Raw genomic sequence first — 23,333 nt, forward strand, 5'->3', positions numbered from 1 at the left:
CGGACGTTGCCTATTGTATTCGACACGCAAACACTTTCACTTTTTAGTCAACGACTTCGCAATTGTCCAACATTCAAATTCTCTTACAAGAAGGATTGCCGTGATGCGGCCGTCCTTATGCCCCTCTGTATAGTTGACAACAAACCGAGTGTTTTATTCACAGTACGCAATCTGAATTTACGAACTCATCGAGGAGAAATTAGGTAAATAGTAGAGTATTTTGGTTGCATGTACGAGTGAGGGCCCTGATGTCTGTTCAAACTAGTTTTCCAGGTGGCAAGGCAGGTCGGTCACTGGGCAAATCGGTACAAAAAATGACGTCATGATCAACTAAAAAGAAAAAAAACCGGCCGTGATATCAACGATAGATGCAAGTGATCCTTCGCTCGAACATACAGCATTGCGAGAAACCTTTGAAGAGGTCGGCATAGCACCGGATTCGATTGATATCTTGGGCCGATATTCATCGGTACCTAACAAGACAGGCTCGCTCTGCGTCCACCCTTTCGTGGGCTTCATACGTGATCCGATTGATCCGGACGCACTAAAATTCAATCCAGACGAAGTATCCACCGTATTCACGTTGTCTCTGGATTATCTTCTTAGGGATGATGTTCGACAAATGCAAGCGTTCAGAGGAAGCAAACACAAATACACTGTATATAAAATGCCTGACGGCTTTGAGGGCGACCGTGAGATTTGGGGGTTAACAAGCTTCATTGTGGACGGTGAGTTGATGCCTTTTTTTTGATTTTTTCACATCAGAATGAGCACTGACTCATATCTTCAACTGCGAATAGGCGTCTTTCGTAAAATCATGCCTGAACATTATCGATGAAAGAATTTGACCACAAGAACAATAGGCTGCCAACGCATAATAGTGGACGGCTCGGACTGATACCACATTAGCTCAAAGGTCTTTTATGTCTCACTCGGTCGTCACAATGTAGATACAAAATGTATGGTTATTCAAGCCATCCAATAATAAAACAATGATAATTTTGGGATACTTAGAAGGTCATGTCCATTCGATACAGAATTGCAATGGCATTGCTTTGACTGTTGCGTGGCTGACAAACCAAAAAATTGAAAGGTCCTATTGATTTTCTGGATGGAAATTTCTATTAAGGAATCTTTCAGCACAGCACAGCACAGCACAGTACAGCACCCATGAACTGCCAGCGCACAGGCCATAGAATAGATCAAGCGAGTTACACATACGACGATGCTTGAAATGCACTCTTGCCATACTATCCAGGCAAAAATGTTACGTTGGGTGACGGTGGTGACCCAGTTTGGGGACCAAAAAGTGCAAAGTCCAAAAAGATGGCGGCATATTATTCGGACTTGAACCCTGGCGATTAAACAACCGTTGCGATAGATAAGAAAGAGTAAAGGAAACTGAGTCATATAAATTTGTGAAGCGTGATACTCATTATCATCTTCTACCGCTTATCAGTAAAAAAGTATAATTCAGTGACAGGCTATTATTATCAATGGCAAGAAATCCAATAGTGATGTTAGTATACCACTGGAAAAAGGGAAGCGCGCCCCAACTGTTTATTTTCCCGTCAACAGGCCAACGAGTGCGTCGGGATCCCAATGAGCGGACAATAAAAAACGGAAGGCATTTTTTTTTCTGAGATCATGAAGATCAAAGTTGAAACGCGCTAATTGAATCGTCACGTGGTTGATTAACCGATGATAAAACCATGTCGGGATTTGACGGCGCGACGGGACTTCCTTTTTATTCTTCATTCTTTTTCTTTTTCTTTCAAGGAAAAAAAATATTATACATACAAGATGCCCGGTGGAGGAGAAATGCCAAAGTCTCAACAGACGCCTAAGGAAAAGGTTTGTCTCATTTGTATCGACGGTTGGGGTGTGTCCCCGGCAAAGGACCCCAAGGGTGATGCTATTCGCAACGCGCAAACACCCGTCATGAGCAAATTCGAGAAAGAATATCCTTACGAGACCATTGCTGCTCACGGTCTTAGCGTCGGTCTTCCCGATGGTTTGATGGGTAACTCGGAAGTCGGCCATCTTAACATTGGTGCTGGTCGTGTCGTTTACCAGGTAAAAAATTATTTAGCATACGGAATGAGAGAGAGTAGAGAGAGAAAAAATATGCCGCGGGAAAGTGGCTGGGTTCAAGGGTCTGAAGATGATGTCAATGGACCAAATTTCTAATGGGGAAAATTTAAATATTATGTGTAGGATATTGTCCGTATTGATCTTGCCAACAAGAACAAGGAGTTTGGAAAGATTGAAAACATCAAGGGTGCCTTTGAACGTGCCAAATCTGGCAACGGTCGTCTTCACTTGTTGGGTTTGGTGTCCGATGGCGGTGTCCACGCTCACATTGACCATTTGATTTCTCTCATCCGCGCTGCCAAGGAAGCGGGCGTTCCCGAAACTTACATTCATTTCTTCGGCGATGGTCGTGACACCTCTCCCAAGTCGGCCACCAAGTACTTGAAGCAACTCCAGGATGCTATCAAGGAAATCGGTTACGGCAAGATTGCCACCATTGTCGGTCGTTACTATGCTATGGACCGTGACAAGCGTTGGGAGCGTATCAAGATCGCTTTCGATGCCTTGACTCAAGCAGACAAGGGTGAAAAGAGCGACGATGCAGTCAAGACTGTGGAATCGCGTTACGACGCTGGTGAAACCGATGAATTCTTAAAGCCTATTGTGCTCAATGAGGAAGGTCGTATCAAGGACGGCGATACTATGTTCTTCTTCAACTTCCGTTCCGACCGAATGCGTGAAATCACTCAGGCTTTCGGTATCTCTCCCTGTCCCTTTGATGCCACTGTTCCCAAGGATACTGAAATTTTCACCATGACCCAGTATAAGGGAGACTTCCCCTTCAAGGTGGCTTTCCCTGCTCAGACCATGGATAACGTGTTGGCTGAATGGCTCGCCAAGAACGGCATTCCTCAGATGCACGTTGCCGAAACCGAAAAATATGCTCACGTTACTTTCTTCTTCAACGGTGGTACCGAAGCCCAGTTCGACAAGGAAGATCGTGCTCTTGTTCCCTCGCCCAAGGTCGCCACTTACGATCTTAAGCCTGAAATGAGCGCCAAGGAAGTCGGCGAAAAGGTGGTCGAGAACATCGAATCCGGAAAGTATCCCTTCGTCATGTGTAACTTTGCTCCTCCGGATATGGTGGGTCACACTGGTGTGTACGAAGCTGCTATTAAGGGTGTTGAGGCTACCGATGCCGCTATTGGTGCCGTTTACGAAGCTTGCAAGAAGAACGGTTACATTCTCTTTGTCACTGCCGATCACGGTAACGCCGAAAAGATGTTGTCGGATGACTACAAGAGCCCCCACACCGCTCACACATGCTCCCCGGTTCCTTTCGTCATGACCTCCAACAAGTACAAGTACATCAAGGACGCCAAGGGTTGTCTTGCTGATGTTGCACCCACCATCTTGCGTGTCATGGGCATCGATATTCCTCAGGAAATGACCGGTCACAGTCTCTTGGAAGAGAAGAACTAAAGCAAATGCTTCACACAATAGGCGTTCTTTAATTTGGGCATTTAGTTTATTTGGTTTTTTTTATTTGCTTGTATGTAGTACGTAGACAGAAAAATAAAGCGTTGTAGAATTTTCAAGGGGAATGAATGAATATAATTCATAGTTATGTGTTTGTGTTGACCTTTTTTTATTTTCTCAGGGAAAAAGGAAAAGAACATGCTAATACAATTCATCCTATCTATCTTGCAGGCTAATCGCAAAGCACCCAAATCGTTCATAAGTACGGCCGTGCGATGGTTTTATACAAGGAAACTATCGAATTCACCGAGACGATTATAATAGCAAACCAAAAAAGTAACATAAAAGGGTCTTTCTACAGTGAATGAACGATGAAAATGAAGAAACAAAAGTGTCGAGAGAAACGCTGCATAATATGAAAGCTCCAAGTACCAGTGCGGCTGTTTTTGAGAAAGCTCATGTTGACATGCACGGTTGTTTCCGACTCCGCGACTTTTGTTCGATTTCCAGCCAACCACATGGCACACCGTCTTCTTTCCTTCTCCTCCTCCCGCAACAATGGCAAGCACAAGTAGGCATTAAGCAGCTCAACCTCCACTTATGAAATTTACTCATGGAAATCCTTCCCATTTCAATAGCGGAAACCGAGCAAGTGCAAATCAGCAAATATGACAATACCCAAGTAAAGAACGCTGTTGACGATGAGCTATGCAGAGTAAGTGGATTTAGGTGCAAAGGAAAATGGGACGCGTTGATTCCAAATCATACTCTCTAATATGCACTGGTTCAGTATTTTACAGCAGAAAAAAACTACAAGCAGAGCCATCAGCACACGGATGTCAAGCTCCTGCTCGGTTATGCTTCGTGCTTTATTGCTGGCGGAGCTGTGCTGTACGAGTACAAGACATCTTTTGAGTCGGCCAAACAAGTCACGCTCGCTTGTGTGATCGCATTCTGGCTTCTTCAAGGGTTGTCACTGGTTTACGACTACTTGTACGTGAAGAGCGAAGTATTTGTCGGACGTAATGCGACCAGCACACTCAAGATATCCGGCACAATGGAACGCTATTCCCCAAATTATGAACTTGTCTTTGAATATACCGACAAATCAAACAAGTCAGCGCATCACCGTGTGACAAAGAACGTCGCTTCGTGGTTCAAAGAAGACGGAACACTTGTGAAGGAAAGGCTCGATAATGATCTGAATGACGCTTTGCAAGCAGTAACTCAGCAGTTACATAAGGAATAAATTTGCAAGCAAAGTCATCGATTCTACGGGATAGTACTTTATTGTGGGTCTTTTTAGTAATGTTTTGTCCAATGGAGTACATCCAAGGCTGTCTGCTTCAAGGGTAGAGGGAACAAGAAATTCAGCGTATACGCCCTTTAATAAGTGGTATCTGGACAATTCAAAGACTGTGGAACTTCCATCATTGACCCACATATCTTTCTGCGATGCCTTTGATTGACTGGGATGACCATGATTGGATATTACGTATGATGCTCATGATTGGATGGAGATAGGCGCTTCAAAGAAAATAAATTCGAAGGGTATGTTTTGCTGAGTTTATTTGTGCTTTTGCATTGACACCCTATATAACAAGCACGTCAACTGTTTCTTATTTTCCCTTTTTTTAAATAACAAAACGCAAAACTGGCTAACAGCAACCGACGCGCTTACCAGATTTATACTGCTTTACGTACCGGCATGCCTCCAGTAACTCCAACTCCCAATAAAGTTTACGACTATCTCGTCATCGGCGGTGGATCGGGTGGTATGGCTTCGGCAAGACGTGCCGCCAGCAATCACGGAGTGAGCGTCGCTTTGGTCGAATGTCAAGACCGCTTGGGTGGTACTTGTGTCAACGAGGGATGTGTTCCCAAGAAGATTATGTGGAATGTCGGTAGGTGTTCATAAGCGATTGCACTGACAGCACGTTTGGAAAGCTTACATAAACTCAACTACCAGCTGCCATGGCCGAGACCATCCGTCATGCTCACGATTACGGGTTTGAGGTCGACTCCAAGGCTCGTTGTGATTGGGCCACTATCAAGAAAAAACGTGACGCATACATCAAACGCTTGAACGGAATTTATGACAACAATCTTCACAAAGATGGTATCGATCTTTTGCACGGTTTTGCTAGCTTTGTGGACAAGAATACGGTGCGCGTCAAGCAATCCGACACCGAGGCATTCGATGTGCAGGCGAAACATATCCTTATCGCCACAGGTGAAGCGTCCCATCATATTTTTTGGCGATTGATCATGACATTCAAACCCTTTTTCTCTTTCTCTTTTCTCTGTTTCAGGTGGTCATCCCATCATCCCGGAACTTCCTGGGGCCCAGTACGGTATCGACTCGGATGGATTCTTTGACTTGGAGGAACAACCAAGGCGTGTCGCTGTGGTTGGAACAGGCTACATTGGCATTGAATTGGCAGGAATCTTCAATGCACTCGGTACCGAAACAGCCGTCTTCTCTCGCACCAAGACCATTCTCCGTCATTTCGACACCATGATCCGCGATAACGTGTTGAAGGAAATGGAAGGAGCCGGTATTCAATTCAATTATGAAGCCAAAGTGAAAGGATTGGAGAAAAAGCAGGGTGAAAACGGTCCCATCACCGTGCAATATGAAGTCAATGGGGAAGCAAAAGAATTGGAAACCGATTGCGTTCTTTGGGCGGTGGGACGCGCTCCCAACGTCAACAAACTGAATTTGGAAGCCGCTGCGGTCGAAACCGGCAAAAAGAGCTACATCAATGTCGATGATTATCAGCAAACCTCCACCAAAGGTATTTACGCTTTGGGTGATGCTTGCGGTAAATTCGAATTGACGCCTGGTAAGTTATCGCATGGCACGAAGGTCAAAGTGGGAATGAAAGGTTTGTAATTTTTGTGCATGATAGTGGCCATTGCTGCTGGTCGACGTCTAAGTGATCGCTTGTTTGGTGGCGAGCGCTTCAAGAATGCACGACTTGAATACGAGAACATCCCGACAGTCATCTTTGCCCATCCTACTGCCGGCACCGTCGGTTTGAGCGAAGCGGATGCTCGGGAGAAATACGGTGACAAGAACGTCAAGGTCTACAACTCAAAGTTTGTTAACATGTACTTTGCCATGATGGATCATAAAGAACCGACGGTATACAAGATTGTGGTGGCCGGTCCCGAGGAAAAGGTAGTGGGTCTTCACCTTTTCGGTAAAGACAGCGATGAAATTCTGCAAGGATTCGGTGTGGCCATACGCATGGGTGCTACCAAAGCTGATTTCGACAATTGCGTTGCCATCCATCCTACCGCTGCTGAAGAATTGGTGACAATGCGTTAATGGTGATGCTTGAATTTTTTTTATTTCTTTTTTATTTTAAGCATCCTTCCTGTGGCTCTCTGTACACCAAATGTATCATTAACCCTATTCGTGTACATGTCAGTCCGACAAAGTTGAAAATATATTCACATCTCTGTTCTCACCACCTCTAATTAAGACTTTACAGTTTGCAATGATGGATCGAGGAAGTAGATACAAGCCCAAAAACAAGAACGTTGCTCACCTATTTATCTCATAAGCAGCTATGTTTCAACTAAAGATTGTACATTATTTAGAAAAAAGGTAGATGACAAGGATAGAATCCCAAATGTGGAGGGTTCAGGCTACAGGTGCCGGCAATGACGTATTGTCTCAAATTTTGATATGGGGAATGTATTTCCGGGATCAAGAAGGGTCGATCAATGGATGCGATCATCGCGTTCCTGATTTTACTGCATCGGGGCGACGAATACAGGCAGTTACAGAGCACATGTACCAGTCTCTGGTATCCATCAACTTACACAATAGGTCGGATTACTGATTAAGTGTTATAATGTCTGCATAGCGCGCTTAAAAAAGGCACAACGCAATATGAGTTATCCTGAGGCACACCGCGTATCAACGAAGCGGAGAAAAAGGTCAAAAGATCAATGATAAGAAATACCGCCAGTGGCCTTTAGGGCAAGTGTTCATTTTGAAGCAAGAGAAATACAATGATGGTGTACTTCCTGTTTGGGCAAATCGAGGTCTCCTAAACTGTACACTCCCTGTTCCGTTCATAGGCCCCTTTCTTTTTATTTTCAAGCTTTTTTTCCGGTGCATCTCGTCCGCATCTTGCAAAGCATCTCCATTTCTGCTTTTTTTTTTTAGTTTTCTTTTGGCTGCCATGAATCCAGATAATGATAGCGATATCTCAGGTCGCATTGCCGCAGCAAGACGTGAGGCCGAAGCGCTTAAAGAAAGAATTAAACAACGAAAGGAAGCGTTGGCCGACACAACGTGCAAGTATTTAAGCATACAGTTTAGTGTTTCTGCGCCAGATGACTAACATGGCAGACTCTTTGTTTACAGTACAAGAGATGGCGAAAGAAGTGGAACCACTGCCCCGCATCATCATGAAAGTCCGTCGAACACTGAAAGGCCATCTGGCGAAAATTTATTCGATGCACTGGGCAGCCGATAAAAGGCACTTGGTATCTGCGTCGCAAGACGGTAAACTCATCGTCTGGGATGCTTATTCAGCGAACAAAGTGCACGCCATTTCACTTCGATCGTCGTGGGTGATGACCTGCGCTTATTCCCCGTCGGGGAACTTTGTGGCTTGTGGTGGTCTCGACAATATTTGTTCCATCTACAACCTGAAAACCCGAGACGGTCCTCAGCGCCCTGCGCGCGAACTCTCGGCACACACCGGTTATTTAAGCTGTTGTCGGTTCTTGAACGATCGTCAAATCCTCACGGCGTCCGGAGATATGACATGTATGCTGTGGGATATCGATGCAGGTGTCAAAACCGAAGAATTTTCAGATCATACCGGCGATGTCATGAGGTATATTTTATCACAGCGCCTCGAATAACTCCTCTCTAATTGCTCCTTTTGATATCATCGTCAAACACCTTTTTTTTTCTCCCTAAATAGCTTATCTTTAGGACCTAATCCCAATGTGTTTGTCACCGGTGCTTGTGATGCTACGGCCAAAGTGTGGGATATCCGCACGAAACGATGTGTTCAAACTTTTGCAGGTCACGAATCCGATATTAACTGTGTTCAGTTCTTTCCCAACGGCGATGCTTTTGCTACTGGCTCGGATGATGCAAGTTGCCGACTGTTTGATTTACGCGCGGACTGTGAAATGAGTGTCTACACCCACGAAAGCATTTTATGCGGCATCACATCGATTGCGTTTTCTGTTTCTGGACGTCTCATGTTTGGAGGTTACGACGACTACAACTGCAATGTATGGGATACGTTGAAAGGAGAACGCGTCGGTGTCCTTTCGGCTCATGAAAACCGTGTATCCTGTCTGGGCGTCGGCGGCGATGGTATGGCTCTTTGTACAGCCAGCTGGGATTCCAATCTCAAGGTAAGCCTCCAATCTACTTTTTATTTGCAAAACAGAACAAAGAAACTCACATATCCATTCTTTAATTACATTCAAACAATGGGAAAATCAGATCTGGGCATAGTGTGCCGCACCCTTTTTTTATTGCCCTTATTTTGTATCACATACATAGCTCCCCAATTTTACTATGCGCAAATCGACCAGATAGACACAATAGTGTAGCTATTGCAACATTTTTTTTAATACCTTGTTAACCAATGATTTTTGCTATACATTTTTTCTTTCATTGTTGTTCATTTTGATCCACGTATTGTTCCCCAGCCGCAAATCAAACCATTGGTCTCCGGGAAATCCAATGTGTGGAATTTATTTTGAATCTCCGCTGATGTTCTCTGTTGTGACATGTTTTCGTGAGCCAGTGGCGCCAGTAGGGGAACAAATTTCTTTTCCTTGCTCGAAATTGAGAGGGAAAAAAGGCCTGATCTTTGTCAATGGTTGCGAGCGATCTGAATAACGAGAACAAGAAACGGCGTGTGGAGTCGACCAACGGTAAACTCACCGTTGCACGATCGCACATTTACCAACCTTTCCGTGCCATTGGCTATGTGACCAACGATGTGCCCTTTGTTGTTGAAACTCGTGGTCAAGATCACTTTTTGACCACCTGCGTCGGTTACAATTTCCAAATCTACAATGTAATTTCCACAACTAGCGATCATTGGTTTTGGTTGCCGTGGTACTAACGCACTATTGTTACTTGACAGCTGGAGAAAATGAACCTTTTATTTGTCGGCAGTCGAACTGATCGGGCTATTACTGCCATGACCGTCGGCAACAATGTCACTTACACTGCTTGCGGCAACACCATTATCGGCTCCAAGCGTGGAAAAGAGGTTTGTTCCCGTTGGCATTGCGATTTCATTTGTTTTTTTTTGTTTAATGTGCTTATCTATTACAATGACAGATCTCTCGAGTGGGTGGCGAAGGCAGCTTTACGATATTTCAATTGTTGGTGCTGGGATCTTATATTGCCGGATTGTGTGATGACAATTCACTGAGAATGTGGGATGTGTCATCAGGTGGTAAGCGTCTTTTTAAAAAAATTTGCTCACACTCCAGATTCACAAAGGCTCACAATATGGACGCAGAAATGTATACGGAAATCGAGTTTGATGCCGGCTTCACCGCTTCCGCCATGATTCACCCCAGTACTTACCTCAACAAAATTTTAATCTCGAGCACGCAAGGCACGATGCAGATTTGGAATATCCGAACAAATAAGATGATTTATCAGTTCAAATCATTCGGATCGCCAATTACCTGTTTGACGCAATCGCCGGTGGTGGATGTGGTGGCTGTCGGTACTTTGGAAGGAAGCGTTATTTTATATAATATCAAGATGGACGAAAAGATCGATAGTGTTCGACAAAACGATCGAGTAACAGCAATCTCCTTCCGAACAGGTAAATTTGGCATCATGACCGTGCAAACCCCCCACGTCAAATGGTCATTATTGACGATCTATTGCACCCTTAGACGAGGAACAAGTGATGGCAACTGCGAGTATGCATGGAGATGTAGCACTGTGGGACCTCCAAAATCGTCGTTTGCTTCATATTATGAGAGGAGCTCATGATGGCTTGATCTCTTCCATCGCTTTCTTGAGTGGACAACCCGTCTTGGTCACTGCAGGCGCCGATAACGCTGTCAAGGTGAGAATTAAAACGAAAGGTTATACTAGAACCGATCAATTGATCCTGTATCTGTCCTTCTCTCATTAGCAATGGAAATTTGAAAAGGACAATGCCGTTCCTCATGCGTTCAAGCAACGCAGTGGACATCATGCACCTCCAACGAAAATTCGATACTACGACGAAAATGGCCGATTCATTCTTAGTGCAGGCCGTGATCAGACTTTGCGGGCATTTTCCGTTTATCGTGATGCGCAGAGTTTTGAATTATCTCAAGGTCATCTTGCCAAAAAGGCCAAGTCAAAGGATCTTCGCATGGATGAATTGAGACTCCCATTGATCACCGATTTTGATGCCGGTGAGTTTTTTTTTCTCTTTTTCTTCCTGATTGAAAATATCACTTTCACGTTGCTGATGGCATTTTTTGTTTTACAGGTCGAAGCAAGGAAAAAGAGTGGGATAACGTACTGACTGCACACTTGAATGACAATGGTGGTCGTACATGGACTATGAAGAATAAATCGATTGGTAAACATACGTTACTGAGCACCGACAAGAGTGCGGTCAAAGTCACGGCTATCAGCGCTTGCGGCAATTATGGCTTCTTGGGCTGCGCGTCTGGTCAGATCGACATGTACAATATGCAATCCGGTCTTCACCGCAAAACGTTTGGTGGACCCGATGGTAGGAAGATGGCTGCTATGATTCCGGGAAAAAAAAACACGCTGATAACTGACATGACTCGTTATTTAGGTCATAAAAAAGCAATCTCTGGATTGGCAAGCGATTATACCAATCGTTATCTCGTCAGCGCATCCATCGATCGAACTATCAAGGTAAAAAAGATAACAGCAATTGAGGCGACGTTATTTCTACATATTTGAATACTGATCGAATCGCATCGCATGATGATTTAGATCTGGGACTTTAAGTCAGCCAAAGTGCTGCATACCATCGAAATGGAATCACCTATTGCATCGATTCAATATCACCGTGATAACGATCTGGTGGCAGTGGTTTGCGATGATTTGGGCATCCGCGTGGTTGATATCGAGACTCAAAAAATAGTCAGAGAGTTCTGGGGCCATAGAAATAGAATTACGGACATGGTATGTACTAAGCATTTCAGAGAGTGAACCAGTGATCAGTACGAGGCTTACACCGATTTTTTTTTAGACATTTACCCCCGATGGACGATGGATTGTATCTGCTTCCTTGGATTCCACGGTTCGTACATGGGATCTATCTTCAAGCATGATGGTGGATATCTTCAAGGTGGAAGATATTGTGACCAGTTTATCTTTCTCCCCCAAGGGCGATTTCTTAGCCACATCGCATATGGATAATGTCGGTATCTTTTTGTGGGCCAACCGTACCCAGTTCGCGAATATCGCTTTACGTAGCATTGTGGATGATGAAGAGGTTGAGTTACTCGCATTGCCATCTTTGGGTGGATTGGATGAGGTCCAAGGTAAGCTTGAAAGAATAACAAAAAGGAAACATCGTAATTAAAACAAAATGCTCCACTAGTGGATGACGAAGAAGAAGAAGAGGCGATCGTTGTATCCGACAATCTGGCCACCGCTGAACAGCTTGCTGATGAAATGATTACATTGTCGTTGGAACCTCGAGCTAAATGGCAGAACCTTTTGAATTTGGATACAATCAAACAACGCAACAAGCCGACGGAAGCGCCCAAGGTGCCTGAAAAGGCTCCGTTTTTCTTACCGACATTACCGGGTGCTGCACCGCGATTCGCCATACAAGAAGAAAAACAGGAAACCGCCACAGAGTCGCATCGTGTACAATTTAGCGAGCTCAATACCGAGACTGAATTCACCCGTTTTCTGCGGCAGGGACATGAACAAAGTGATTGTAAGTTGGTCGTTTGTTTTCTATTTCGATTTCATTGTCGTCGTGAAGAACATTTGGCTGATCCCACCGATGTTTTATTGTAGATTCCGAGTTTATAACCTATGTAAAGACGCTGAATCCTTCGGCTATTGATCTCGAAATGCGCACCATGCCAATCGATGGCGACTTGACGCAACTGAACTATTTCATGGAAGCTATTGCGTATATGCTTCGTACACGAAAGAATTTTGAGCTGGCTCAAGCATGGTTGAATGTGTTTCTGATGATTCACGGTGACTTGATTGTGGCTAATCCTTCGAATCCTATCCACGACAAGCTGAATGATATCCTACAGGTGCAGAAGGAAGAGTTTGGACGATTGTCGGAACATATTCACTACGGTTTATGTCTCATTGATTTTGCACGCAAAGCGTAAAACGGTATTCCATTTTTCCCCCCCTTTTCCTTGTATTTTTAATTACAGTTTCCAATTCTTTTTTTATTTTTTGTACTCAAAACATTTGCATCACTTTTTTTTCCACATACAAATATTCTCAGGGAAATATAATACAAAGAAAAACATTCATGATCATCTCGGAAAATATAACTTTATCAAGAAGTATCCTTTCTAGCATGCAAAATTTTATCTTGTCTTCCCTTGCAATAATAGTGCGGTTCAAGGGTCATGGGGCGGCGTTTGAATTGGTTTGGCAGACAGCTTCCGGAATGGGTTTTGGGTTGCTTTATCGCTCGTGTTTCTTCTTTCAGGACAATTGGGGGCCTTGGTACTTGAGCCCTTTACGAATCAACCATGATGTCGCGTGTGACGCTGCTGCTTATTGGCATCGTCTTTCATGTCGTCTATTTATTCAGTATTTTCGACATTTATTTCACGTCGCCTTTGGTGCATGGCATGACCCCTCATAAAAGTCCTCTTGCGCCACCGGCCGATCGACTGTTCCTTATTGTCGGCAAGTCCACATCTTTCAATGCAGACTTGTCGAGCAGCGTCACTGAGCTATTTTACTTTTAGGCGACGGATTACGAGCCGATAAACTGTTTGAGCTGGAAGATGGGACCACTCGTGCACCGTTTTTGAGAAAGATTATAGAAGAGCAAGGTGCTTGGGGTGTATCTCACACTCGTGTGCCCACAGAATCACGGCCAGGTCACGTCGCCATAATTGCAGGCTTTTACGAAGATGTCAGTGCGGTGACCACCGGTAAGATTTACCTCGAGGCTATCATTTTTCATGCTTTAGTTTGTTCACTAATATCGTATTTTTGCATAATAAGGATGGACGATGAATCCCGTTAACTACGATTCGCTCTTTAACGAATCTCAACACACCTGGTCGTTTGGTTCACCGGATATTCTGCCCATGTTTCAACATGGTGCAAGTGATCCCAATCGTATCGAGACATTCATGTACCCACCCGAATTTGAAGATTTCTCAGAAGGTAAGAAAGGAGAAGAGAGGACCAGCGAGCCGTGTACATGTAGAGTAAGCATGATTGATCGTCGTTTGATAGAGGCATCGCATTTGGATACGTGGGTGTTTGATCATGTCAAGGCACTTTTCCGTAACGCAACCAGCAGCCCAGAGTTGAATCGTCAACTACGGCAAAAGAAGATCGTCTTCTTTTTACATTTGCTCGGTCTGGACACCAACGGCCACGGTTTCCGTCCTCACTCAAAGGAATACCACAACAATATTCGATTGGTGGATGCTGGAATTGCAGACCTGGTAGAGATGGTGGAGGAGTTTTATGGTCACGATGGACGAACAAGTTATGTATTCACGGCGGATCACGGTATGAATAATCGTGGAGCCCATGGTGATGGTCATCCCGATAATACGCGAACACCTATTGTTGCATGGGGTGCGGGAATTCGGCAACCATTGTACACGGGCCTGAATCATGATGAATTTTCGGCTCCCTGGGGATTGGACCGCGTACAGCGGGATGATATTAAGCAAGCCGACATTGCTCCCTTAATGGCCAGTTTAATTGGTGTTCCGTTTCCCGTCAATTCGGTCGGTGAACTTCCACTGACGTTTCTCAAAGCCGATGAATATTACAAGGCCCAGGCAGCGTTTACCAATGCTCGACAAATCTTGGCTCAATACCAAGTGAAGAACGGTACGCAGCGAAAATCATATGGATCTGAGGTCGAGTTTTTTGTTAATCGAGCTACTGTGTAGATGAAAAGGCGGCTTCCGAGTTGTTCTTTCGACCGTTTCCACCATTATCAGGAGATCACAGTCCCGAAGCTTTCATGGCCAACATTCAGTCCTTGATCGATGCCAAAGATTATGCCGAGGCAGAACGCATGTCAAAAGAGTTGATCGATCTCAGCTTGCGAGGTTTGCGTTACTTTCAAACTTATGATTGGTTCTTCCTTCGTAGCATCATCACCTTGGGCTACGTCGGCTGGTGTATATTTTGCCTTGAATACGTGCTTCGCCACTACGTATTGGGCGAACAGACAACAGCGCCTGCCGATGGGTTCGGAAAGGTAAGTCTCTGATGAAGGGGAAAGGATCGACGTATCTCACAATGCGTGTGCAAATTTTTTATTTTAGCTGGATGCAATCGGTCTGGCGATTTTCGGTCTGATTGCCAGCATGATTGTTTATCAAAAAATGCCTCTCATCTACCATGCCTACGTGTTATTCCCCGTATTTTTCTGGAATCAGGTTTTGCGCAACCGTGCGTCTCTGGTCAATGCACTTGGATCGGTCCGTCATTTTGGTGCGCAAAAGTTGGGATTGTTGATATTCGGTACCCTTTTTTGTATGGAAGCTTTGGTACGTGACATGAGTGAAACATAAATCCATTACGGCAGTATGATTGATGGACCTCGTGATGGATTTTTAGGTGTACAGCTTCTTTCAACGCGAAGTTCTCTCGGTTTTGTTTCTGCTTCTGACAGCGTGGCCCGTGGTAGCAGCTGAGCACATGCAAAAAGAATCACGCTCTTTGAGATTAGGCTGGGCCTTGTCGTGTCTATGCACCAGTATATTTACGCTTTTGCCCGTTGAAAAGGGAGAGGATATTTTCATGGTGTAAGGATCTGGAGGACGCGTCTCCATTGAGCTTCATATTGATTTTTCCTCATGTAGATTATGCGGCGGTTGTCTTGGCTTGATGCTTTCCGGGTATGCCACGTTGGTTCTTCGTCGGGCCGGACGTATCACACCTATGCAAACTACCATTGCCTTGGCCCAAATGACTACGATCGCGGTGAGCATGGTCCTCGTGTATTCTACTTCGACAAGTCTTGCCAATCGTCAAGGATTGCCTCTCATCAACCAGATACTCAGTTTAGCGATCGTCGGTAAGCAAAAGCGTTTGACACCTTTTTCACTCTGCAGCACATATTCATTCTCATTTTCTTGTGATTAGCCATCTCCAGTGTGTTTCCTTTCATTTACCGTGGACCGGCCGAAACCGACTATTTCACTCGGCTACTGATCATCTGTCAAACCTTCTTTCCGCTCATGATTATTTTAAGCATTTCGTATGAAGCATTATTCTACGTGTGCTTTTGCACGACAGTGTTGCTGTGGCTCCAAATGGAACGAGCACTGTACCGTCCTCTGCAAGACATCAAGACACGGCCTTTGCAGGCCAGCGACGGTCGTATCGTGGTCATGTTTTTATTCTTCATCAATGTGGCGTTCTTTGGTACCGGCAATATTGCATCGCTCAGCAGTTTCTCATTAGCCAGCGTCTACCGTCTGATCACCGTGTTCAATCCTTTCATTATGGGAGCGCTTCTGATCATCAAAGTGCTGGTCCCCTTCTTTGTAGTCTCGGCGGTGCTTGGGATTATGGGGGCTAGTTTGGATCTGCCTTCGTTTGCGTTGTTCTTGGTGGTGCTCAGTATCACGGACGTACAAACGATCAATTTCTTTTACTTTGTCTCTGATTTTGGCAGTTGGCTTGAAATCGGAACGGGGATCAGTCATTTTTGTATTGCGGAATTATTCATCATTTTCACCATCCTCCTCTTTCTACTCTCCCGCCTGCTGGTTGGTCATCTCCACTTAGCTAAGCGAAAATTTGACTAGACACCTGCTACATCCATTATCCCCCTTGGCGACGCTAACTCTGTTGAATGACCCGAAGCGTAGCGAAGGGGCTTATTCAGTCGAAGCGAAGCGAGACAAGAGGTAGCTAGTTGACTTAAGAGCATTTTTGGGAGCTTACCCTATATCTAAAAGTCGTAAAATTCTTATTTGATTAGTCGCTTACCTTGCTGCCTCTTTTCGATCTTTAGAAGTATCCATTTATTTTTCTTCTATTCTAGGATAAATGGCCCCTCAAGCTGATAAAGGCTGACCACTTTGATATCCGCGTTGCATACGACCGGAGAATCTCTTGTTATAATGTAACGCACATTTTGAGAAGTGGCAACTTTTGCGGACTCATCCGTATTTAAACTGATATTTTTAGAATGAAGTTGATACATGGCGGTAAACAAATGTAGTGGCAAGTGTTCAAATATTACATTTCCATTCATAACTGCATGCACTGCAAATGAACAATATAACTCTTCAATCAAATAGTAAAAGGTGAATGAACAGGAGTTCTCGATCATGGATTATGCCACCTTTCACTTCTGATATCAGCCGGTCCCTATTTTTCCTGTACTTCGAATTATCCAAAAGAATATTATCACGATTCTTGATTGCTTCCTGTCATTCCGTGGAACACTGTTCTCTCTCTCTCTTTTTTTGTTTACTGTGCATTGCAGCTGGTGTTTTGAGGGCCTCCTTATTCAGATGCAAGAGACCACAAAAGCTTCTTGTTGTACCGAGTCTAGGTTTACGGTCCTTTCACATTTGGTTTGTAAGACATGAAAAGTTTTTGTTTGCTACTTCGAGTTCTGCTCTATTACCGCCCCCCTTAAAAAAAAAAACCAAAGATTCTCGATGCTTCTTGTATTACTGCCCCCTTGTTTTTCTATACATCGCAGCTGTTTGACACCCGATTTTTTTATTGTGACTCCAAAAGTTGAATAAACTGTACAACTGCCTTTATTTAAAATGTTTGAGTTATGCGCGCTAATTTTCTGTCATAAAGCAGCCGCACTGGGTTTTGATTGGGTAATTTTGAAAAATAAACGTTTCTGATTGGGTAAAACGAAATGAAGCAGATGGTTTACTGCAGTGTGTGAGTTGATCTTTCTTTTCCTCATGATCTGCGCTTCCCCTTTTCGAATAGGTGGACCGTGATACATCGATTCAATTTGAAACGCATTACTTGGGCTAGATGATCTATTTCCTAACTCTTTTTTTTTTTTTTTTTTTTTTTATGTCATTCTCAAATGTTTTTTTGCACTGCTTGCAGTCTGCCAGGACATACTCGCTCCACCTCTAGAAACTGCCCCCACATCCCAATGTTGCTACCGTCCAAGGATTGGTACAAGTCCGTTGCTCTACGTGCCAGTAAGTGGGGCATCAGCAAAGTACCCATCCAGCTTGCGCATTGAATCCTAGGAGAGTGTCCATAAGGAAGCAAACGATAATGATACTGCGGGATGCATTCGTAGATAACCTGCATACAACGCTAATGATGCTGACCTTTACAGTAGACATACCTTGGGGCCGCATGAATGTTGTGTGCAATTTCTGTCAGGGACGGATGTAGGTCAAAGAGAGCATGTCTGGATCCATCTCTAATCCAAAGTTCCAATTCTGCTGTGGCCAAGGTACCATTGTCCTTCCACCTTTGGAGCCTACGCATCCAAACGTCGCCCGTCTCCTTCATAGCGACAATGAAGAAGGAAGAGATTGCCGTGACTAGATCCACCGCCTACAATACGAATCTGAGCTTTACTTCGGTAGGTGCTCACCTGGATGAATCAGTTGCCAACAATCGCAGTGGAGCGTACTGCTTCTATATTTAAGAAGGAATCTATCATTGGATCACTGATCTGCTTCCACCAACTGAGAGCCGCACTCCCACATTCGCTCAGAAGTATATATACGATTCTGTCACCCAGCTGGCACACTAGAACGTTGTGACGCCTATTTTCAGAAGGCAACGCTGTTGATTCTCCAAGATATGTTCACGGAAGACAACCCGTTTGTCCCGTTGTTGCAGTCGATGGCCCAAGGTTTACGTGAAACAGATGAAGCTGGCACGTGCGATTGCTCATATGCGCACAAAACACTCCTGATGTTCGTCTATACAATACACCCACGGCAAGCGAAGTTGGAGTGACCCTGGTAGACAGTACGATCACACAACATAGCAGCGATATTGTGCTCCGATCGAAAAGCCATGGGCCTCAACGCATTAGTGAAATGCATCAATACTACGACGCGCTTCACTATGTCCTCATGCTCCTGCATGGTGATCTCGGGTGGAACATCCATTTATGGAATTGTACCGAGGTATCGTAGATGCAGTGGAACACGGCGACAACGACCACCAAAGCGTTGGCCAAAGAGTCATGCTGCCATTGACTCTTATTGGCAGCCCAAGGCACATGCGCTAACTTTACCATGATGCGATGAACATTATGCGTTAATGCGGGAAGCCATACGATTTCCTTACTACTTTGCATACAATATTGTTTGTCTGTCGCAGACGAAATACTGAAGATTCATTTTGGCATGTTAATATATCTTGACGCATGTTAACATAAAAACCTGTTGCAAGTCCATGCTGCCTGAAGTCCACTGGAATATGATCTGACACAAGATCGAACATGTTCCTGGAGACACAAGCTTGGGCGCCGAGTTTGAGTATGTGTATCACAAGCACGAAATAGCTCTTTATTTATCATCAACATAAAATTTTATCAGTACTGACTGACTCATATTTTCTGTATGCATTGACAAAGTCGACTCCGTTATCAGTCTTACGTAGGGGATTGCTTCTGATGAAAAGTTATTTGTTCACTGTGCATTGTGGCAAATTGGAAGTCAGCAACGCCAACCGTCCTAACAGCCCAAATGCACCTTGGAAAAGAAAAAAGCAACGTCTATACCAGATGAGTGTCCTTTCCAGCTACTAGAATGCTGGTGACCTCATTAAATCCAGCATGTTAGCCGTCTTAAACGTCTGGAGACTTATCGCCTGAAGCTCCATTGGCGTGAGCAGCGGAAGATCCCATAAAATTTTGAGCCATTCGCTTGAGACGAATGACGGGAAAGCATGACTGTCACATGCCGGATTTTTAATACATCATATAAAAGTGGTTCACAATAAAAAATAAGTAATTCTTTGCTTTCTTTCTTTTCTATGATGGATTTCACCTCTCGATTCCATTATGATTGGAGCTGGTCAGCATACTTGAACTTCGTTACTCCTTCGGATTGCTTCTCCCGAAATCTGAATCAACCGTCCTGGAAGCAGAAGCTCAGCAATGCACATGAGGCCACAGAAATAACAGCTTTGGCCAATGAAAAATACAAAGAAGGCACTGCGTATCTTGTTAAGAAGGTTTGACATCAAGCCTGACCATAGCCTGAGTCTCGCTTCGGATGTGGCTCGATTGTTGAATGATCGCAAGAACCCTTTGTACAACTTTGATATCACCTCAAAAAGGGATGAACCCTTCATAGTTACGATAATAGAATCACATCTCACGTTATTGGCCATATCTTTACAAATCAATGTCAAAGTTTTTCTTTTCTCCAGTCGGTCCCACACACGCGTCTTTGGCAACAGAGACTGCTGGATCGGAATTCTCCACAACGTCAGTTCATTTACAGGTATTGTATAAAACATATTTTTTCGTGTATACCTTCTAAATAACGACGTGTCCAGGAGAAAGCACTTTTATTCCTCTTGGTCCGCAGCAGAATCGTGTGCGAAAATCAACGCCCATGCTGTCCGTGACAACGGGACTTCACAGCCATCTTCCGGTGGCTAGAGTGCGAAGTACGACAAGCCGAAAAGGGCAAATGCCAGCGGTCGTCCTCAGCTCCGAATATTGCTTGAAAATTCTGACGACATTTTTCGTAACATATCTTAAAAGCAGGGTCACGCATGCCCTCGCAAAGAAGAACAAAAAAGCCTCGAACCAAAAATAAGGGGAAAAAAAGGCCAAGATGCAAATCGATGTGACCAATTTTGATTGGCACGATGACAGCAACGACGATAAGAAAATGAAGATGACGACGCAAATAGACACGTGGCCATTTTGCAAGGAGCATGGATAAACCACCAATGCTACAACATGATTTCAAGATACGACAAACGTCATGAACGTAAGAAGCACGACCCACTTCCGCGACGGTACAAAACGACGGAGCCGAGGAGCAGATGGACTCCTTGAGCGAAACAATCGATAGCCTCCAAAAACGTCAAAAGCAGATCGTGACAACCAGAGGAAAGGTCCAAAAGGAGATGAGAATTTTGAAGGACCAATTCTATCATAACCGTTCTGATAAAAATTATGCAAGGTTGCAAGACAAGAAGGCTGCGGTTCGTAAGGAGAATTATGCTCTTCTGGAATGCAGGAAAACTTTAAGCAAGACAAAGAACAAGCGTTATCTATTGCAACGCCAGGTACGTTATATCTTATACATTTGAACCAGGGACTGATTGAACTAATACAATCCAGCATAAACCCACCGAGGGGAACTAAACGTGATACCGTGCCTGTAGTAGCCTTTCATCAATGCATGGATGAAGCGCAAACGAATGGATATCAGCCAGTTACAGCATGCCGTAACTTTTTCCGGAACGGGTTACGGAATCCAAACAATGTCAGTGACCGTGCCTTTGACCAAACCGACCATCAGCAGGCACTTGCAGTTATACTACAGGTACGCTTGTCTTGAAACTGGCGCTGACGTCGAAGCAGGAGACGTTCTTACCGATTCTGAGCTGTTGCTTCCGAAACCGGCTAAGATACGTGCCAAGAACATCGAAGAAATATCATTTGCAAGAAGACACCGAAGAAGACGTGAAAAATTAAAAAAGGTATTGTTTTATTCACATCTGGAGAATGGCTGACTGACTGGAAAATAGATGACTCCTTCGATCAAAAGCACTGAAGAAATGTTGAGCCGTAACCTAATTTCGCACGCTTGAACGCAGGAACAAGCATTGCATAGTTTCAAAGTGTGCAGATTTTTCTTGAACCAAGTGGATATACTAAACTCACACTGTCATTGTTGTAGTTACAAGAAGATGCAAGAGACACATTGCTTAATTTCTATCATAATCGCAACTCAAAGAAAATAGCATAATCGCAGTCATTGCGTACAAAGCGAGCGTATGCGATGCTGGCGTCAAGCGAACGGGCGCAAATGACTGATCGAAATGTTCCAACGAACTTAGTGACGTGCATTGGAAACGCTGTAACCGGTGTGGGCTCTCGCATCAGATGCCATGCACGAAGAGGGGGGGGGGGGGGAAGAAGATGCGGACAGAACACTCAAGAAACACGACAGTCGCTATAACAAATTTTGCTCATCGAAGGCTTGTGTATTGTTTCCAACAAACAGAGTTAGCGAAACGAAGATTATCGGATGAAAAAACGAAGCAAGTCTCTGGTGCAGTCCGATGCATCAATCCAAACTGTCCTGCCGTGCGCAGAGGTTACGCAACACGAATCGTGATCAGCAAGATGTTTTCGCCATTGGTTTGGCAGGTGCGGCCAGACTGCTTTCACAGATAACGTCACTTTACCGCAATTCGATCCGCGGCCTGAAAGCAATGACAACGTGTTATTCAAAATAAATAACGATACAAACACTATTGAGGCTATCCGAAGCGATACGCCTATGGTCCCACTCAGCTTGAGTGGATCAACAGTGGGCCAAAACGCCCAAGACTAGTTATATCATAACATAAGAGATTTTAATAGAGCTGTGAGGTGATCTCATGGTACGAACCATTCACATAATCAGTTGTTGGGGGCAGGAATTATAATCCTTGTTCCCTGGGAGAGGCAATAAGCGTGTGGAACGAATAAAGATGATATGACAAAAAATAAAGTGATGAGAACGGCATTGACTTAAACCAAACAAAAAAAAAGGAATAAGTACAGGGAAAGGCAGGGATATGGCAGGGAGAAAAGGCGACCATTGAGTGAATACAAGCGAGAGAAAGTCCAGCTTTCTATCGTCATTTCAGAGTAGACAACGATTGGTCTCGGGATGATGCCAAAAGCATATCAATTTGGAATTGTAAAGCGTAGGTTTGACTGAGCATTTCCTTGAGTTCATTCGACACAGAAACGGATTCCTAATTGAGGGTAATAAAAGTGTCAACAGGCTTCTGCCAGGCAAAATGATACAAGGTTTCTCATTTGTTGCTTGCCTTGCGAAGCTCTTCATGTTCTTTTGCCAACGACTCCATTTCTGACGAGTCGGTCATGGCCGCATCAGGGCTGTCTACTGCTGACTGGTAGCCTGCGAGTTTCTCGGCACTGGCTTGCAGCTTGGCAAGAAGTTGGTCATGGTGTTTGCGCGCTTTTTGCAGAGCCGCAAGGTCGGGTTCGGCCGTGAGGGTTTTCGCGGTTTGACCGGCGACTATCTGGAGCAATGTTCGCACACTGTCTCCTACTTGGGCCAATATGTCCAACGCACTGTTGCACTCGTCATAAACCGTTTTCGACTCCATGAATTGGGCGACACAGTAAATAGTAAGAGGTAAACTTGTTTGCATAGGTGTGTCGCCCGCGTTTGCCTTGACACAGGAGCGATATCCGAGTGGCTTAGCAGTGGGCAAGCTTCCCAAAAGAACACGGAGAATCAGGCTCATGCATAAATTGAACGACAGAGATCCCATCACGCTGTAATGTTTAGATTAGCCATCAAGCCATGTAGGCCGGTCCACCGATGGCTAGGTGCTCCCATTCGATGGCATTCCACTGCCACGGTAGAGAACAGCGTGAGCAACAACAATCAGCGTTTGCGCTTGA

At 44.5% G+C, this 23,333-nt stretch overlaps 10 protein-coding genes across 10 annotated transcripts; 9 read left to right on the plus strand and 1 right to left on the minus strand.

Moving 5' to 3' along the window:
- Window positions 1-18: 18 nt before the first annotated feature.
- Window positions 19-604, plus strand: BYT42DRAFT_475226 (NUDIX hydrolase domain-like protein; the record flags this gene model as incomplete). Its single annotated transcript, XM_051563604.1, has 3 exons — window positions 19-203; window positions 266-285; window positions 369-604. Coding segments are annotated over 3 exons (441 nt in total), but the record flags the coding sequence as incomplete, so codon positions are not given.
- A 1,148-nt stretch (window positions 605-1,752) lies between these two features.
- On the plus strand, window positions 1,753-3,665 carry BYT42DRAFT_514322 (2,3-bisphosphoglycerate-independent phosphoglycerate mutase). The gene is made up of 2 exons (XM_051565192.1): window positions 1,753-2,076; window positions 2,218-3,665. The coding sequence occupies exons 1-2, from the start codon at window positions 1,804-1,806 to the stop codon at window positions 3,514-3,516; spliced, it is 1,572 nt and encodes a 523-aa protein (XP_051423528.1). The 5' UTR covers window positions 1,753-1,803; the 3' UTR covers window positions 3,517-3,665.
- Window positions 3,666-4,033: 368 nt separating this feature from the next.
- Window positions 4,034-5,107, plus strand: BYT42DRAFT_567866 (signal peptidase complex subunit 2). Its single transcript, XM_051568124.1, has 3 exons — window positions 4,034-4,084; window positions 4,152-4,228; window positions 4,304-5,107. Exons 1-3 carry the CDS (start codon window positions 4,072-4,074, stop codon window positions 4,760-4,762), a joined length of 549 nt encoding a protein of 182 aa, XP_051423529.1. The 5' UTR covers window positions 4,034-4,071; the 3' UTR covers window positions 4,763-5,107.
- BYT42DRAFT_567870 (uncharacterized protein) lies at window positions 5,098-6,999 on the plus strand. Its single transcript, XM_051568125.1, has 4 exons — window positions 5,098-5,417; window positions 5,483-5,746; window positions 5,826-6,359; window positions 6,426-6,999. Exons 1-4 carry the CDS (start codon window positions 5,222-5,224, stop codon window positions 6,845-6,847), a joined length of 1,416 nt encoding a protein of 471 aa, XP_051423530.1. The 5' UTR covers window positions 5,098-5,221; the 3' UTR covers window positions 6,848-6,999.
- Window positions 7,000-7,547: 548 nt separating this feature from the next.
- Window positions 7,548-9,156, plus strand: BYT42DRAFT_531785 (guanine nucleotide-binding protein subunit beta). Its single transcript, XM_051565422.1, has 4 exons — window positions 7,548-7,827; window positions 7,898-8,375; window positions 8,466-8,910; window positions 9,002-9,156. Exons 1-4 carry the CDS (start codon window positions 7,713-7,715, stop codon window positions 9,011-9,013), a joined length of 1,050 nt encoding a protein of 349 aa, XP_051423531.1. The 5' UTR covers window positions 7,548-7,712; the 3' UTR covers window positions 9,014-9,156.
- A 169-nt stretch (window positions 9,157-9,325) lies between these two features.
- Window positions 9,326-13,035, plus strand: BYT42DRAFT_514333 (Utp21 specific WD40 associated putative domain-containing protein). The gene is made up of 12 exons (XM_051565193.1): window positions 9,326-9,584; window positions 9,654-9,782; window positions 9,854-9,971; window positions 10,038-10,352; window positions 10,426-10,601; window positions 10,671-10,938; window positions 11,016-11,264; window positions 11,334-11,416; window positions 11,498-11,689; window positions 11,757-12,051; window positions 12,111-12,455; window positions 12,539-13,035. The coding sequence occupies exons 1-12, from the start codon at window positions 9,381-9,383 to the stop codon at window positions 12,868-12,870; spliced, it is 2,706 nt and encodes a 901-aa protein (XP_051423532.1). The 5' UTR covers window positions 9,326-9,380; the 3' UTR covers window positions 12,871-13,035.
- Window positions 13,036-13,058: 23 nt separating this feature from the next.
- BYT42DRAFT_316852 (Phosphatidylinositolglycan class N-domain-containing protein) lies at window positions 13,059-16,766 on the plus strand. The gene is made up of 9 exons (XM_051562994.1): window positions 13,059-13,405; window positions 13,468-13,656; window positions 13,730-13,894; window positions 13,967-14,578; window positions 14,641-14,954; window positions 15,022-15,246; window positions 15,317-15,504; window positions 15,562-15,776; window positions 15,845-16,766. The coding sequence occupies exons 1-9, from the start codon at window positions 13,246-13,248 to the stop codon at window positions 16,510-16,512; spliced, it is 2,736 nt and encodes a 911-aa protein (XP_051423533.1). The 5' UTR covers window positions 13,059-13,245; the 3' UTR covers window positions 16,513-16,766.
- On the plus strand, window positions 16,716-17,479 carry BYT42DRAFT_316887 (uncharacterized protein). Its single transcript, XM_051562995.1, has one exon. The coding sequence runs from the start codon at window positions 17,021-17,023 to the stop codon at window positions 17,426-17,428; it is 408 nt and encodes a 135-aa protein (XP_051423534.1). The 5' UTR covers window positions 16,716-17,020; the 3' UTR covers window positions 17,429-17,479.
- Window positions 17,480-19,676: 2,197 nt separating this feature from the next.
- BYT42DRAFT_317055 (uncharacterized protein) lies at window positions 19,677-20,706 on the plus strand. The gene is made up of 2 exons (XM_051562997.1): window positions 19,677-20,169; window positions 20,225-20,706. The coding sequence occupies exons 1-2, from the start codon at window positions 19,857-19,859 to the stop codon at window positions 20,488-20,490; spliced, it is 579 nt and encodes a 192-aa protein (XP_051423535.1). The 5' UTR covers window positions 19,677-19,856; the 3' UTR covers window positions 20,491-20,706.
- A 1,713-nt stretch (window positions 20,707-22,419) lies between these two features.
- On the minus strand, window positions 22,420-23,327 carry BYT42DRAFT_317042 (uncharacterized protein). Its single transcript, XM_051562996.1, has 2 exons — window positions 22,730-23,327; window positions 22,420-22,654 (listed from the first exon to the last, which is right to left on the minus strand). The coding sequence occupies exons 1-2, from the start codon at window positions 23,198-23,200 to the stop codon at window positions 22,535-22,537; spliced, it is 591 nt and encodes a 196-aa protein (XP_051423536.1). The 5' UTR covers window positions 23,201-23,327; the 3' UTR covers window positions 22,420-22,534.
- Window positions 23,328-23,333: the final 6 nt, after the last annotated feature.

This window comes from Radiomyces spectabilis, assembly GCF_025331425.1.
Source record: "Radiomyces spectabilis strain NRRL 2753 chromosome Unknown BYT42scaffold_6, whole genome shotgun sequence".
NCBI classification, from domain to species: domain Eukaryota; kingdom Fungi; phylum Mucoromycota; class Mucoromycetes; order Mucorales; family Radiomycetaceae; genus Radiomyces; species Radiomyces spectabilis.

What these genes read in the sequence shown, in the direction of transcription:
- BYT42DRAFT_531785 (XM_051565422.1), top strand. Translation starts at nt 7,713, where the DNA reads ATGAATCCAGATAATGATAGCGATATCTCAGGTCGCATTGCCGCAGCA. An exon ending in AGCGTTGGCCGACACAACGT is followed by an intron (nt 7,828 to 7,897) that starts GCAAGTATTTAA and finishes CTTTGTTTACAG; the next exon opens with TACAAGAGATGGCGAAAGAA. An exon ending in CATACCGGCGATGTCATGAG is followed by an intron (nt 8,376 to 8,465) that starts GTATATTTTATC and finishes CTCCCTAAATAG; the next exon opens with CTTATCTTTAGGACCTAATC.
- BYT42DRAFT_316887 (XM_051562995.1), top strand. Translation starts at nt 17,021, where the DNA reads ATGAACAGGAGTTCTCGATCATGGATTATGCCACCTTTCACTTCTGAT.
- BYT42DRAFT_317042 (XM_051562996.1), bottom strand. Translation starts at nt 23,200, where the DNA reads ATGGGATCTCTGTCGTTCAATTTATGCATGAGCCTGATTCTCCGTGTT. An exon ending in AACATGAAGAGCTTCGCAAG is followed by an intron (nt 22,655 to 22,729) that starts GCAAGCAACAAA and finishes ACCCTCAATTAG; the next exon opens with GAATCCGTTTCTGTGTCGAA.
- BYT42DRAFT_567866 (XM_051568124.1), top strand. An exon ending in TTGACGATGAGCTATGCAGA is followed by an intron (nt 4,229 to 4,303) that starts GTAAGTGGATTT and finishes GCACTGGTTCAG; the next exon opens with TATTTTACAGCAGAAAAAAA.
- BYT42DRAFT_317055 (XM_051562997.1), top strand. Translation starts at nt 19,857, where the DNA reads ATGAAAAATACAAAGAAGGCACTGCGTATCTTGTTAAGAAGGTTTGAC. An exon ending in CAACGTCAGTTCATTTACAG is followed by an intron (nt 20,170 to 20,224) that starts GTATTGTATAAA and finishes CGACGTGTCCAG; the next exon opens with GAGAAAGCACTTTTATTCCT.
- BYT42DRAFT_567870 (XM_051568125.1), top strand. Translation starts at nt 5,222, where the DNA reads ATGCCTCCAGTAACTCCAACTCCCAATAAAGTTTACGACTATCTCGTC. An exon ending in GAAGATTATGTGGAATGTCG is followed by an intron (nt 5,418 to 5,482) that starts GTAGGTGTTCAT and finishes CTCAACTACCAG; the next exon opens with CTGCCATGGCCGAGACCATC. An exon ending in TAAATTCGAATTGACGCCTG is followed by an intron (nt 6,360 to 6,425) that starts GTAAGTTATCGC and finishes TGTGCATGATAG; the next exon opens with TGGCCATTGCTGCTGGTCGA.
- BYT42DRAFT_514322 (XM_051565192.1), top strand. Translation starts at nt 1,804, where the DNA reads ATGCCCGGTGGAGGAGAAATGCCAAAGTCTCAACAGACGCCTAAGGAA. An exon ending in CTGGTCGTGTCGTTTACCAG is followed by an intron (nt 2,077 to 2,217) that starts GTAAAAAATTAT and finishes TATTATGTGTAG; the next exon opens with GATATTGTCCGTATTGATCT.
- BYT42DRAFT_514333 (XM_051565193.1), top strand. Translation starts at nt 9,381, where the DNA reads ATGGTTGCGAGCGATCTGAATAACGAGAACAAGAAACGGCGTGTGGAG. An exon ending in GCTCCAAGCGTGGAAAAGAG is followed by an intron (nt 9,783 to 9,853) that starts GTTTGTTCCCGT and finishes TTACAATGACAG; the next exon opens with ATCTCTCGAGTGGGTGGCGA. An exon ending in AACGTTTGGTGGACCCGATG is followed by an intron (nt 11,265 to 11,333) that starts GTAGGAAGATGG and finishes CTCGTTATTTAG; the next exon opens with GTCATAAAAAAGCAATCTCT.
- BYT42DRAFT_316852 (XM_051562994.1), top strand. Translation starts at nt 13,246, where the DNA reads ATGATGTCGCGTGTGACGCTGCTGCTTATTGGCATCGTCTTTCATGTC. An exon ending in TCGACTGTTCCTTATTGTCG is followed by an intron (nt 13,406 to 13,467) that starts GCAAGTCCACAT and finishes TTTTACTTTTAG; the next exon opens with GCGACGGATTACGAGCCGAT. An exon ending in TTTTTTGTATGGAAGCTTTG is followed by an intron (nt 15,247 to 15,316) that starts GTACGTGACATG and finishes ATGGATTTTTAG; the next exon opens with GTGTACAGCTTCTTTCAACG.